Below are 14,111 nucleotides of genomic sequence, written 5' to 3'. Positions count from 1 at the left end.
GATTTCAGGGCACAACAGAGCATGTGCATTTGAAGATAAAAATGAAATGCGCCCTAGCTTTTTTCAGTGGACACTTGTGGCCCCAGCATGTGTCCTAATCCATATCTGCGGAGAGAGAGAAAAACAGATAGTGTGTGTGTGTCTGGCAGATGCTTGCAGTGGGTATGAGACAGAGAGACAGAGAGAGAGGTTGTGATAAGAAATGCAGCAGGGTTTGTATCAGCAGCTCCACAGCTGTGGTAGACCCAGAGAGCCAGTGGTATCAGGGGGTTGGCCTCTCTGCCTAGCCTCACAGCAGACACTTTCCATGCCACTGCCGTTAACAGCTCCTCCGGGGTCTATTTCACCAGCAGTTGGAGGACGTGTGGAAGGCTGGCTGGAGGGGGGGAGGGGAGGCCTGTTTGTTGTGTGAAGGCTCCTCTCTTCCTCTCCTTTGCTTCTTTCTTTTTTTCTTCCTCCCCCACTCTCAGCTCACACATGGCTCCTCCAGGAGCCATCATCTGACAACACCCCCCACCCCCACACATAACCACCTCCTGCCACATGACAAACATGCACACACAGCCGTAACACCACAGGAAAACGCCCTCGCATCCTCAGGATGTACCATTCATCTGATCATCGGAGGAAAGCATCAACGCCTTTGAGTTGCTGCCAGCCAGACCTTACTGAAGCACCAAAACAAGAACTTGTTGGCCATCAGATGAAAAAGCCCCAGATTTGCCTGACTACTCACTCCTCCTTTATAGCCTGCCTATTCTAGCCAGGATGAAAAGATCTGTCCTCAACACCTTACTGCCTTAGGTAGCATTTTGACACACTCAAATAGTTATGTCCTCCATGCTAACTGGCAGGCACGGTCACCATTTGCTCATGAAAACGTGTGAACAGGAAGAACAACCACAAATCTCGTAAAAATCAGCTGCACTATCATGTGAGAGAGGAAAAACAAAAGCATCACACTAAAAATAGCCCCTATGCTGATTAAACTGTAAACTGAGTTTCAACTTCCAGCTGAGTTTTATTATAGTCTCAATGTCAGGGCCAGGTGGGACAGGTGGCTGGGCCGTGGGAATGGGTAGAGGAGGGGAAACTGTGGGGGAGGTAAGTATGGACGCTGGACAGATCCTTCCTGAGCCAAGATCTCTCAAGACAGACTGAGAGACCCTTTGCCATGGCCTAGCTAGCCGAATGTGTGGCTGAGGATCATTAAGCACAGGAGATGGGAGGCCACCCAGTGCAGCAGCGCCTCTCATACCTCCACTCCCGGACCCGCACAGGCGGCAAGAGGTAAACACATCATCAACTTCCTCATAGAAACTGGAGTTTCCTGCTTCAGCTGACATCCCAGTGGTCTCTCATTTCTCACATTGTATACACGCCCACACACACACACACAAATGGATCGTTAACATTTAGCCTGCTGGCCCTGAGCAGAGAAAAATAGTCCCTGACCAATGTGGTTGGAGACGGCAGAGGGAGGGAGCCTTGAGATGGGGAAAACAACATGAGGCAGATGGCGTGCAGCCTTGGAGGAAGACAAACATGAGGAGCAACTTGAACTAGACAAGATAGTAGGTAGTAAAGTAGGTATAAAGTAGGTAGTAGTAGTAGCAAAAGTGGAATATATAGTTTAGAATGAGTTAGATGAATGAATTAGAATTGTGACATGAAAAGTGGCACATTTAAAACACAAGCACACTTTGCAAAATGTAAACAAAACTTCAGAGACACTCCTCAGTGCTGAAGACATCCTCAATATTGTGTTAGCAACTTTGTGACAGTCACTTATTGAAAAGTGAGCAGGTAAAGCAGAAGAGCAACTTGTGGAATTTGTCATGCTAGTAGCAAATCCCCACAGAAATTACACTGAGACGCTTGGTACAAGCAGATAACGCACTACAAAATATTTTGGGTTCAAAAGCAAGCCTCTGTTTCTGTTACAATCAATGCATAGGAGTCGTTTTTGACCTTGGAAGAAAAATGTTAGAATCATGATTTAAAACGGGAGAATGAGTTTGCTTTCCAATACCATCACAACAGAAATATTTGGGCAAAAACAGAAATATTTTTCTATTACCCTGTTTTTGGATAAATGAGGTGACATGCTTGTTTTGGTATCCGGTGCATATTGATGAAATTGAATGTGCATAATAATTAAAACTATTATTTGATTCAATTTTATTATGAGTAACTGAAATCTAAAAAGAGGATGCCAATGACCTCAGCATTACTTTTCACAAGATATATACCAAATATGTTTAATGTGTAGCCAATAAAATGGTTTATGTGCTGACAAAGCAAGGTTCTGAATTAAATGTTAAATTAATATTGTTTACTGCGGTATGCCTAGAGCTGATTGCAATTGAACTGAATGAATTGAAACATCTAGCTACTCACTACTATTTTAAAAATATTTAAAAAGCCCAACAAGCTTCCAGTGCCTCTCTCTTTTACAGCTTAGAGTGTAAAGTGTATGGAGTGTTTCAAGTATTTTTATCTTCAGACATAATCCCATATAGTGTAATTCAAAGTAACCACGCTCCAGTCAGGCAGGATTTTTCCAGTAGATTTGGTTTTCTTGAGCTGAGCATAAAACAAATCTCCATTGAAGAATCCCCTTCAATGGAAAGCAGTTTTAAACATTTTCCATCTTTTGGTTAAAACCTTTTTGGATTTATTTCATTGTCATGCTTAGATTATTGAGTTGCTATCTATAGAAAAGCCCAAATATGACATAATCTAATAAGACTTTTATTTCTTAGTTAAAACACATTTGTCTAAATCATACAATACTTATTTATAATCTACTGTATGCCAAGCATCAAATAATATGGAAATTCATCACTGGCACTGAGGAGAAATCAAGAAATTTCAAAATAAATAAGAACTTAATACATAACATTCTAAAGAAGATACAAATGCATTTTAGGCTGTCTTTTACTAATCCCATTCTTGGATTCTTATTTATCATTGACTCATTTCACAAACAAGAAATATGGAAAAAGAGAATTTTAGTTTTGGTTGGCACCCCACACACCTTGAGTGATGGTGGTGTGTGTCTCTAGAATGTCTTCAAAAGACGCAGGTGTAGCTAGATCACTTTATATTCCCAAATTACAGTGTCATAGGTCCAAAAAGCAACAGGTGAGCTTTGTATATAGCCTATATACAGTAGCACTGGTGAATATTTTGAATATAAAAAAAGTGAAAATGGATACTTGTGTAAACTTAGGCGATTCATCGCTGAAGGCACCGCACCGGCATACTCAGCGACAAATCAAGTGTCCTCTTCCTCCTGACAGCTGTTCCATCAACTCAAAAGTTGATCTAACAAAATGACTGGCGTCAAGAAATGAGAACAGAGCCATTTGCGTGCCAGCCAGGAGTCTTTGTTTCAGCCTGTGGCCGACTACAATCCGTCTAGTCAGCCAAGTGTGTGCCAGTCTACACCCCCCTAAAGCCTCACAGACCCACACACCCACCTCCTCTACGTCCCCTTGCCCCAGGTCCCACACGTCTCACTAGCCTGTGTCTCTCCAACAACCAGCATCCCCCCCACCCACCCACCCACACACATACACACGCACACACAACTTAAAGTTTGAAACTCTGGGGGTGACATTCCCGTTGGTAACGACACTCCCTCCCTCCTCCCTCCATCCTTCTTTCTCTCCTCCCTATCTGTTTTCTACAGGGGCAAACAGCAACAAGCTCCAGAATAAATCTCCCTCCTTATTACCTCCTCTCACTGTGATGTTGCATCACACATACACACACACTCACACAAACAAACACACACACACATATACACACACACACACACACACACACACACACACAACAGAAAACACTGTTTCCAGGCAGGCTAAACACACATATCAACCAGCAACTCTTGAGCTTTCGAGGTCTCCCACTGGATGAGACCTGATTTGGTGAAGTTCTCACTTGTCTCACTTGCTCTTTCTCCCTCTACTCCTCCCTACTTCACAACCAGCCCCAATAACACATTTGAGAGGCAGGCCTCACTGTCCTTGGGGGAACAGAGTGAGCGAGGGAGGAGAGATGGAGAGAGCAACACTGGAGGGAGGCCGCCCCAGACTGGAGACAGAGAGAGGGAGCCATGGGGAGCTGCAACAATGGAGCTGGCTGAAACAAACCCCAGTGTACGTGCCCCTCTACCTCCCCCTCTGCGCACACACTCCCCATGTGAAACCATCTGATGCATGTACTGCTGCTCTCACTTGTCAATCACAACTGGGGGAGGGGGAGCCGCCTCTTACAATGCAGTACGCTTGTTAAAGACAGACAGCACATGCGAGGGGGGTAAGAATGTGTGTGTGTGTGTGTATTAATAAAGGCAGGGTTCTTGATCCTCGAGGGGTAATCACAGAGTGTGAAAAAAAGGGTTCAAGGCTTTATGTGAAGGCCGACATGGAAAAGAAAGTGTCAGAGGTTGCTGTCTGTGAGGCAGTAAGAAGAGATGAGCTGGGGATGTGTCAGTGGGTGGGAGAGAAGGAAGGGAAGGGAAAGGGGAATGCGAGGGATGAGAGAACAGTGCAGATCTGAGATGAGAAAACTCTGGCAGGGAGTATTGAGCTGACATAAGATAAAACCAATGCTATCTGATGAAAGGATCATTGTTGCTGTGTGGGGGGGCTCTATTCTCCTCCCCAGGCTTGACAAAGGAGCCAAGCAGGGCAGGGTTAAAAAGTAAAGATGTTCTCAACGAAAGTCGCTGAGCACTGATCCCTTTCAAGGCTCGCAGCTCTCACTGGCCGAAACATGGCCTGCTGATCCATCTCTCATTGATAGCACAGATCCAGATCCCACAGCCAACACTCACTTCCTACTAAAATCCCTAAATTCCTGCCTCTGCCTGCTTTTCTGGCTGATGTGTGGGATACCCTCCCACACATCAGCACCACAACCACCCCCAGAGATCTCACTTCAAAGCCCTCTAATTGAGGCCAGACTGGCAGTACACTTTTAAGTGACAGCTATCTGCAGTTATAATCCACAGAAACTGGGAATCAGCAAGAGTCTGTCTGTCTGAAGTTGGGCCATCATGGAGCAACACTTAAAAGCTAGATCCCTTTCCCCCCCTTTAATCCATTTGCTTTCTAGACAACAGAAACAAGGACGTGCTCACAGGCAGCTTGCTCTCGCTTATTTACCAGATCTAATAGGACTAAATCTTCTTTTACAATCACACGGGGGGCTTTGGGAAGAATAGGAGCCCCCCTCCCAGACGGGCTGCAGCAGCAGCAGCCAGCACCCAGTCAGAGCGGAGCGCCTCCACCCTCCAGGGGGAAGGGAAAGAAAGAGCCACCATCTGGGGTTTAGTCATGGTGATGCCAGGGCTGGGGCTCGGGGAGAGGGAGACTGCTGGAGCTTGGGAAGGGGATGGGGTAGAGGGCCAAGCCTGGAGCTGGGGCTGGTCTTGGGGATGGGGTAGAGGGACGACTGACAGCAATGGGGATGGGGCTGGGAGACCGGGGGAGAGGTAGACAGAGAGGCTAGTCCTTAGAGAGAGGTGCCAGGCATAAGAATGGAGGAGAGAGAAGGTGATGTAGATGGAGCTGGGGTAGCAGATGTGTTGCAGGAGTTTGGCAGGTAATGAATGAGATGCAAGAATAAAAGTTTGCTGTGATCTTAAAAGTTCAGATTGAGGCAGAGGAACAGAGTGCTAGAGTTGCAGAGAAGTTAATGGAGGAATGAATAGGTGGCAGCCTATCCACCACTGTAATAGACTGTACAGTAAAATCCATGTAGGCTGGCGATTAGAAATGTCTCGAGAGAATAAGGCTAATATAAGAAAAAGATGAGGGATCTAGCCCTGTCAGCATAGACTAGCGTTGTCACTTTAACCAATATTTTGATAATACTTTGATACTAAACTTAAGTGACATTTCAACATTACCTCCAGAGCACGTGCAGATGGTACGTAGACTGCAATAGTTTAAAGAATAAGGAGGATCAGAAGGGACAGAGCCGCAGTCTGGCTCTTGACGGTGGAACGCAAATCAACTCAATGGAGTCAAACAGCTGAATACATCGCAAAAGTGTCAAGCAGTCCACCACATGTTGAACTGAATCCAAGTCCACACTAGTTAAAGTTCGAGTTATTCATATTGATGTTAAGTTATTGTGCTATCCAATTGGTGCTTTTGGTTAAAATAAACCACAGTGGTTGATCTGTGACATTGCTTGATAGTTTTTCTTGTTTGCTGTGGTATGTTAGAGGTATTGAATTTTTAGATACTAAACTTAATATTGGTATCGAAGTAAAAAGTCTGGTATTGTGACAATACCAATATAGACACAAGCTTCCCCAGCAGCAGCAACAGCAGCAGCCAACTTCCCCTCTTCCCCTGCATCCCACATGAGCGCTGGCTGGCTTTATCAGCCCACTGTTAGAGGATAACCCCGATGTAATTTTCCTGTCACCATTATTGCCCATGGGGAGTCTAAAACATTTATGTATTTGCCACAGTCAGAAGCTAATACTGTCTGTTCCACTGCAGGTTTGCTGTACCTCGTGGAGGTCACAGGCTCCCATCGTTTTGAAGGATATATTAAAAACAGCTTGCAGAGACATACTGCTGCCTTGACTAACATAATACTTTATATATAATAACTTTTTTCCCATGTGCTACTGTGCCACTTGGGTAGCTCTGCTTCAGTATTTTTTACATCTCTTGCAGCAAGTGGCGCAGTAGCTAGAAAAATACGCTTACGGTCAAGAGGCAAAGATGCTAGAAGAAGAAGAAGAAGAAGAAAGAAGCTAGAAGTTAAGTGGAATAGCCCACTATAGCCTGCCTGAGTAGGGGCCGTTACTCAAGGTTGAAATAATTTTTATTGCAACAAAAAGCTGGTGTTTTTCAATGACTAAACTTCTTTAATGAAAAATAAGTTTCTGTTTGTTCTATTCTTGTCTTTTGTGCAGTGCTCTGGCTGCTGGGGCCTAAGGCAGTCACCTGCCTTTGCCTAATGGTAAGACCACCCCTGCTAACAAGGTGAAAACTCATTTTTCATTTCACTGTGACATTATGGCAGAGTACGAGACAAACACGCTGAGTGATACCTTCACATTAAATTCTGGCAGAATGGAACAACTTTTGATACAATTACAACTGCAATGATTGTAGCCTTATAAAGGAATTAAAATTGAAAACAATGGGAACCCATGACTTGTGGGAGGTCAGGCAAACCTGCAATAGAGCAGACAGTGGCAGTTTCTGACTCCCTATTTCAGGCCTGTGCAGATGATCACACACTGGGGGTTGGTGTGCAAAGAATTTCAGTTCACACTGCGGACATGTGTATATCTGTGCAAACCAGACTAATTTCATTTCTGCAGCAAGTACACTCCCAACTTTAATCGATTCAACCTCAAAACAAAATTAGTTCAATTAGTACCCATTTCCCATCCCTCTTTGCCCATCGCGAGTTTCACAATAAACGTCCCCAAGAACTCCCAAAATAGATGGCATTGGACAGATGATGAAGATATATGGAATAAAGGCATGACAACGCACCAAATAGGCTACCAGCAGAGAACAGTGTGGGAGGGTGACAGGAACTTTGGCTGGCACCAATGTAGCACCTGGGGGGGGCTGGCAGTCCTTGGCTAGAAGGGCCGTGCCTGGCAATGAAGGACACATCATGAGGATCCAGCAACAGAGTCCTGGAGCGTCTGGAGGCTGTGGGATTTCAGGGATCATTTCACAGCCACATAGCCAGGAAATCAAGCATACTCCATGGAGACAAAAAGCCGGGCTCGGGTGGGGGGTTGGACAACCGGACAGCCATGCTGACCCTGGGCCTCCTTCCTGCAGATCACAGCCAGTCTCTCTTGTACTCGCATGTGCTCTCCCTTCCTCATTCACTCTCCATCTCTGGGACACTTCTCTCCCCTTCCCTCCCACTCATTCTTTCTTTTTTGTCCATCCCTCCATTCTAGACACACACACACACACACACACACTCCTTTCCCAGCTCCCTGCCTGCTGCCTGGGGAAAGTGGAAACCAGCGACAGTGAAGTGTATCAACACAGGAACAATGTGCAAGGAGCTGTTTTGTAAGACTTGCCAATGAGATGGGGGGAAAAAACCCTCCATTATCACTGACCAGAACCGTAGAAAGAAGAGAGCTGCTCCAACAACGCCACAGCAGCACCTTCAGACTGGATCACTGAGTTTGTTAATATCTAGCCTGGTAGCAGTTTCACAAGGTACAAAAGTTCTGTTCTCAAAAGTGGCATTCACTACAAAAGTCCATTATGAGAAAAGGGATCAGGTTTTTGTCCAGTCAGCAACTGTCACAGTAGTTAGTGAGCCGTCTCCTCCATCCGGAGTTCTCCTTACCCACTGATCTTTGTGGCCTACATGCAGGGCAGGACATATGACCCATGTAGGGACTCTTAGCTTGCACAGTAAAAGAAAAAAACTGTTAACTGGTAAAACATACCGTAAGTGAAAACTTTACTGCTATTAACTAGGTCTCATTGTTTTCTCTGTAATAATACAGATAACTAGATGTCAGACTACAACTGAAACTAATGTTGTGGAGGTATGCATCCCCAGGCCCTTCTGACTCATCTGCCAATGCTGACACCAGAGGACAAAACCAGAATAGAAGATTAACAAGGGGATACAAATGTGACATGCACAGTTGACTGAGGCACTCAGCAGCCACAGCATTGACCCCTGCTGTCCATAGGGACAGGGTGACAGAGGCTGCAACACAACACAGGAAAGCAGCAGCCAATATAAGAGCCTGTGTCCACAAGGAAGGACTGATGGAATGTCAGGGAATGTTGACACTGAGAACCAGACTGGACTGAAATCACTCGACGCCCCCACTCTGTCATGACCAATGACAGCCACTTCCTGCCCCCACCTCCTCCCCCTTTCCACCCCTGAATCTAAGGTAACCCAACCTACACATTCAAGAGATAGGGTTGCGAAAGGGAGCTGACTGTCATCATCCAAGCATTCCAACACAGGCACAGTCAAGAGCAAAGGCAAGTCAGAGATGGATACAAAATAAGATGAACTGCAGTTTGAAACAATCAGTCAAGTTGTCAAATTCATATTGATTGACAATCAAACACAAGTGGTTCATCAATTCTCATCATCCTCCAAGACTGAACGCGTCAAGACAAAGGCAAAGGTATAGCCAGTCCAGAATGCTACACTACTGACAGTGCCCGGCCAGTTTGTCTTGTACCTCACGGTATGCAGCATTAGGCAAAACAAGCATGTCTCCCTGACAGTTTCCTTTTCTGTCGAAGCACAAGGTCCTCAGAAAGTAAACACATACTGAATCCAAATGACTCCAAAATCAAAGACTGGTATTACATAGTCTGACACTGACTCAAGTGTTCACTGCGAATATATGAGTTCAAAAGGGATGGGCCTATGTAACCTGACGTCATTTATATCATCATATCTGAAGTGTAATTAACTGTGGGAAATGTCACTAGTTAAGTCTGGAACTCTGGAAGTCCGGAAGTCCAGGGACCCCCAAATGTCTGCATCAGCCCTCATGGACCTGCTAGTTTGGGCAAGGGACCGCTCTAACCCCTTCTGGACTTCACAGGAGCGTACCGCAAACTCTGCAAATATATAAATAAAATAAATCTGGACTTTTGGATTCAGCATCCACCTCCAGAGTAAGAATTTCTGAGGTTAGCAGTACAGCTCAAATGTCTTGAAAGTGCAGCCTTTGGACCATTATGGCCTGATCTTCCCACTCTCAAATCACAATGGCAACATGGATTCAATACAGTTTTTCTTACAGATAACGACTCCTCGCTAAAATGACTTTGGATTAAGGGCACAATTTCGACACAGTCAGTAGTTTCACCAATTCAGCAAGAGATGACTTCATGTGGAGCACAGGGGATAAGCCTATAGGCCAGAGTCAGACTCAGGCTCTCTACCCATCCCTGTTGATCATTTACTGAGACACCCTAACCCTAACCCTAGTCATCCACTCACCAAGGTAAGGCAAGGTCACATCAAAGACATTAGATCCTCTTAGACCTGGATTTGTGCACCATTTACTAAAAAAGCCACCGCTTTATTCAGAACAGCCATTTAGAAGTGCCCCACTAGGAACTAAAAACAGAGAGGAAACTGAGCAGGAACAACATTAGTCACCTAAGCTCCCCCTCCCACCACCACCAATGAGCCATTCATTACACATACAAAGTCACTGTAGGTTCAAATCTGATGGATTAGAGATGCACAACACTGGTTCAGCTAAACTGACACTTTGGTATTGATAAATACCAATAATGACTCAGTCAAGAGCTGCAAGAGCAAATGAGTAGCAAAAATAGGATTCAAGAATGACACGTAGCCATGTTGATAGCTTCCAGGATCATTTCATGATCCGGTACTAATAATAGGGATGCCAAACTGTAGTTACTAATTGTTACATCATTCAGTGAGTTGAACTGGGTTGTTTCACACAAACCACTGGTCTGATAGACCTTACTGCAACAGGTTAAGAGACAAATCCATTACCATGTACTCCTATTCAAGTATTCCACCAAAGACAGTTTGATGTAAAGTGACTGTTACTTCTTCACAAGATGAAATGTCTACAGTTTCTACAATGGTACTCCTTTCCACAAACACAATGTTGCTCAAATTACTTAAAAGATTGAGATGTAGGCTACTTTCCACAGGCACTAGGTGTCTACTTATTACTATGAGAAACTATTAGGCTATTATTATGACTGCAACTGCAAATAATTGCACTGAGAACTAAAGGAGTTATGACCTTGAACACCAAGAGAGTGTCTGATTAAGATGTCAAAGTATAAGACTACTCCATCCATCTCAATATTTCCTCGAAATCCAGCTGTAGTGGGTGGAAGCGGCACATGTGATCTGTGCTTACTGATGCAGTTAAAGACGGATAAATCATTCTCACTCGGTTGCTGCGGGACGCTCCTGGCGTCAAACCAAACGGTGCAAAACCATCTTTGCGTCACAGAAACGTGATGTTTGTAAAATTAAAATCAAGGAAACTCGACCGATCGGTCGGTTGCAACAAACCTATAAATAGTTGATTTGTGTACTTAAAATACTACAGTGCGATGTATTTTTCATTAACCAAAAACCTTTGTGAAGCGAAATTCAACAGCACATGAGACCCTCAACTTTCATGTAAACTAGGCGCAATGCGATCCCCATCTGCTTTGCCCCTCATCTAATAACAAAGCGGTGCCTGCGTGTGTTTCTCTCCCGAAGGGGGTGGGGGTGAATGAGTGATGGAGACTGTTGATGCGTGATGTTGACCTTACCAATTTCTTTTAAGTGCAATCATTCCTCGATGGATTAAACAATCTATATTAACTGTAACGTGATACCAGACAAGATGCATGTTGGAAAAAAAAAGTGCTCTATGAATTGCAATTGAATTTAGTGTCAAAGGAGAAGAATCGAGTGATAAAGTTAAATTATGTAATCGTGGTGTAATAAATCTCGTTTATTCTGTGATACAGCACAGATATGAGCGGATGGTGTCACCTTCACACCTTTTAGGACCCAGTTGATATAGAAAATAAGCGTTTAAACCATCGCTTCTTGGGGTAAAACGAGAATAGGGCGAGGAAACAATGCCTGAAAGGCATCTGCGTCCCTATGGCTACCCAAGCCAGATGGCTTGAAACTGCAAGACAATAAACTCGAACCTCACGCCATGAACTTAACTTTATTTGATATAAAAACACAACGTAGACCACTCACACATCAGGACAACAACCAGTTTGCTATTCAAGTTAGTGCGACTTATTGCACTATGACTGAAATTTACATCAGATCGTAAGCCGTAGCAATTAAATTATTATAAGAGTTCAACTATCACTTGACTGTTCACAAGTTTGGTATTGCTTTGTGAATTTATTCCAATCACCAGCAACATTCTGGGCATTTACTTTTTGTCCAAAGACGACCTGAACTAACCGCTCCACAACATAAACACGAGCGCGATGTAAGTCTTTCACCAAATGAAAACAAATGGGTGGCACATGGTTCTGTTACAAGAACACCTCTCTATCTAATCTTATCGTAGTGAATATCACTCGAGCATCCTTGGGCAGACTAAACTGTCCTACGAATGTCGGACCAAAAAACTAAGTATTTATGTTCAATTGACTGGTCTGGTGACATATTTTTCAACTGCAAGAATCAGCAATTAGCCAGTAAAGCTAGCTTTTAGCAGCGCTAACTAGCTGGCTAGCGCGTTACCTAACAGGATTGCCTTAGTAACGTTAACATACGAGAAGTTCACAGAACACACAGCTAGGCTGGCTAACCAGTTAGCTCGTTATACAAACTGCACTTGACAGACCATGTAGTGAAAAAAGCTGACATAAAACAACTTTTAATTTACGTGATAAAAGACGTTAATGTTACTGCACGTAACCCCATTATTCATTTACCTCTATTTCAAAGTCTGGAAGGTTGAACGCTGTCCTGAACAGCGAACAGAAGTGGGCTATGGCGGGGACTTCCCACCAAGACTGGATCTCTTCCACAGAAATTATACATCCCTGGGACATTTTCGGACTGGAGAAATGGTGTGACGTTTGTTTCTCACATTAGAAAGTAGTTTCTTCAATGACTTATAAGGTCTCCGTAACGTCAAACTCCCTTTAAAAATATGACAAAAGTTGCCGTTGACGTCCAGTCCGGACAGTTGCCATTGCGACCCGGGGAGCGCTACAATCTGTTTCAATCAGAGTATCTCCAGAGCTGAACAGATGGGGGAGGGCGATACCACCGCACGACACGGAGGGGTGGACAGTTACATTGCGCTGGATGTAAAAGTGTACGTGAATAAAATTTGTTCTCATAGTATACGACTTGATAGTATTTTAACTTGTATGATTCAAAATTAAGAACATTTGCAATTATCGTTAGCTGTTTGCTGTTATCGTATATGTCTATAGTCAGTAGTCCCCCTTCGACTTGATAGTGCGGTCGCCGTTTAAAGGGAATACTTATGAATGGTGAATGAACTACAGTCCTGAAAGTTTTGGATGAGCTAGGTATTAACTTTCATTTAGCATCATCTGCACGCTGTTGGTGTGTGAAGATAAGGTTCCAGTCGTTATGGTTTAGGCTGAATTGGTTATTTTTCTTTTGTGTCTGAGTCATCTGAAGGTGACAATCGTAGAAGTCACCCCCATTATATATTCGTTATTATTTGCAATACTACTATTGCAGCAGCGCAAGTTTTGAATAGTTCCAACTGCGTTCGAGCAGCTGATCATGGTCGAGTGCAGTGAACTGCGAGGTATAATTGTTTTTTGTAAACAACACCACCGTGTAAGGTTTGTGCAATATATTACGCGGGGGCTCCCCCCATCGCAAAAGGCGAAAAGTGCATGCGATGAGGTACAATGATGCTCAATGAGTGGCAAGGTTAATTGCTACATCGCGTTTCTAGAGTTAGATGTCTGTTTCCCCGTTATCCTATTAAAGGTCATTGCTGTGTTTAAAGACCATACTATATTAGACCTAACACTGCTTCGTCCATTCTAGTTCAGGTAAATGAGCAAAAGCGACTGCCACAAAGATAAGATAAATCACCAGTGGTATAGTAGTAAATAAAAAGGTAGGTAATCATCATAAGACAAACAACCACCAATATCACATCAGTTTGATACTACTTAGAATGATGTATACTTTGAATTTACCTCATCAAAAGATACATTCTAAAAAGGTGGGTAAACTCTGTTCGGCAAATAAAAAGGTGGGTAAACTGAGACTTTAGATGGGTTAATCCTACACTACATCCCTGTTTATCACTATGGCCACCTTCTCTGACAAGGACCTTGCCTTTGGATTTGACTACCCTATAAGGCAGGGATAGGCAACCATGTGCCATGGAGGGCTGAGAGTATGCAAATTTTCATTCCAACTGAAGAATACAGGTGATTTCACTGACTGGTCCCTCCTGTCTGGTTGAGGGTGTGATAATCAGTGAAATCTGGTGTGTAGTCTTTGGTTGGAATCTGGTGTGTACTCTTTGGTTGGAATGAAATCCTGCAGACTCTTGGCCCTTGATGGCACAGGATTGCCCA

The 14,111-nt window shown here is 44.0% G+C and overlaps 1 protein-coding gene across 1 annotated transcript in view; it reads right to left on the bottom strand.

Annotated features, from left to right (window-relative positions):
* cecr2 (CECR2 histone acetyl-lysine reader) overlaps positions 1 to 12,689 on the bottom strand; it is a 39,549-nt gene extending 26,860 nt beyond the window's left edge. The window contains exon 1 of the mRNA XM_071515481.1: positions 12,465 to 12,689. Coding sequence (XP_071371582.1) covers positions 12,465 to 12,584 — 120 coding nt within the window. The 5' untranslated portion in view covers positions 12,585 to 12,689. The remainder of the gene's footprint in view (positions 1 to 12,464) is intronic.
* Positions 12,690 to 14,111: the final 1,422 nt, after the last annotated feature.

Source organism: Centroberyx affinis, unplaced genomic scaffold (assembly GCF_046629955.1).
Source record: "Centroberyx affinis isolate AG114_WGS23_722 - 3 ecotype Tasmania unplaced genomic scaffold, CSIRO-AGI_Caff_v1 ptg000354l_1, whole genome shotgun sequence".
Lineage (NCBI taxonomy): Eukaryota > Metazoa > Chordata > Actinopteri > Beryciformes > Berycidae > Centroberyx > Centroberyx affinis.
The sequence above is the reverse complement of the archived record's forward strand: the minus strand, read 5'-3'. Positions and strand labels throughout refer to the sequence as shown.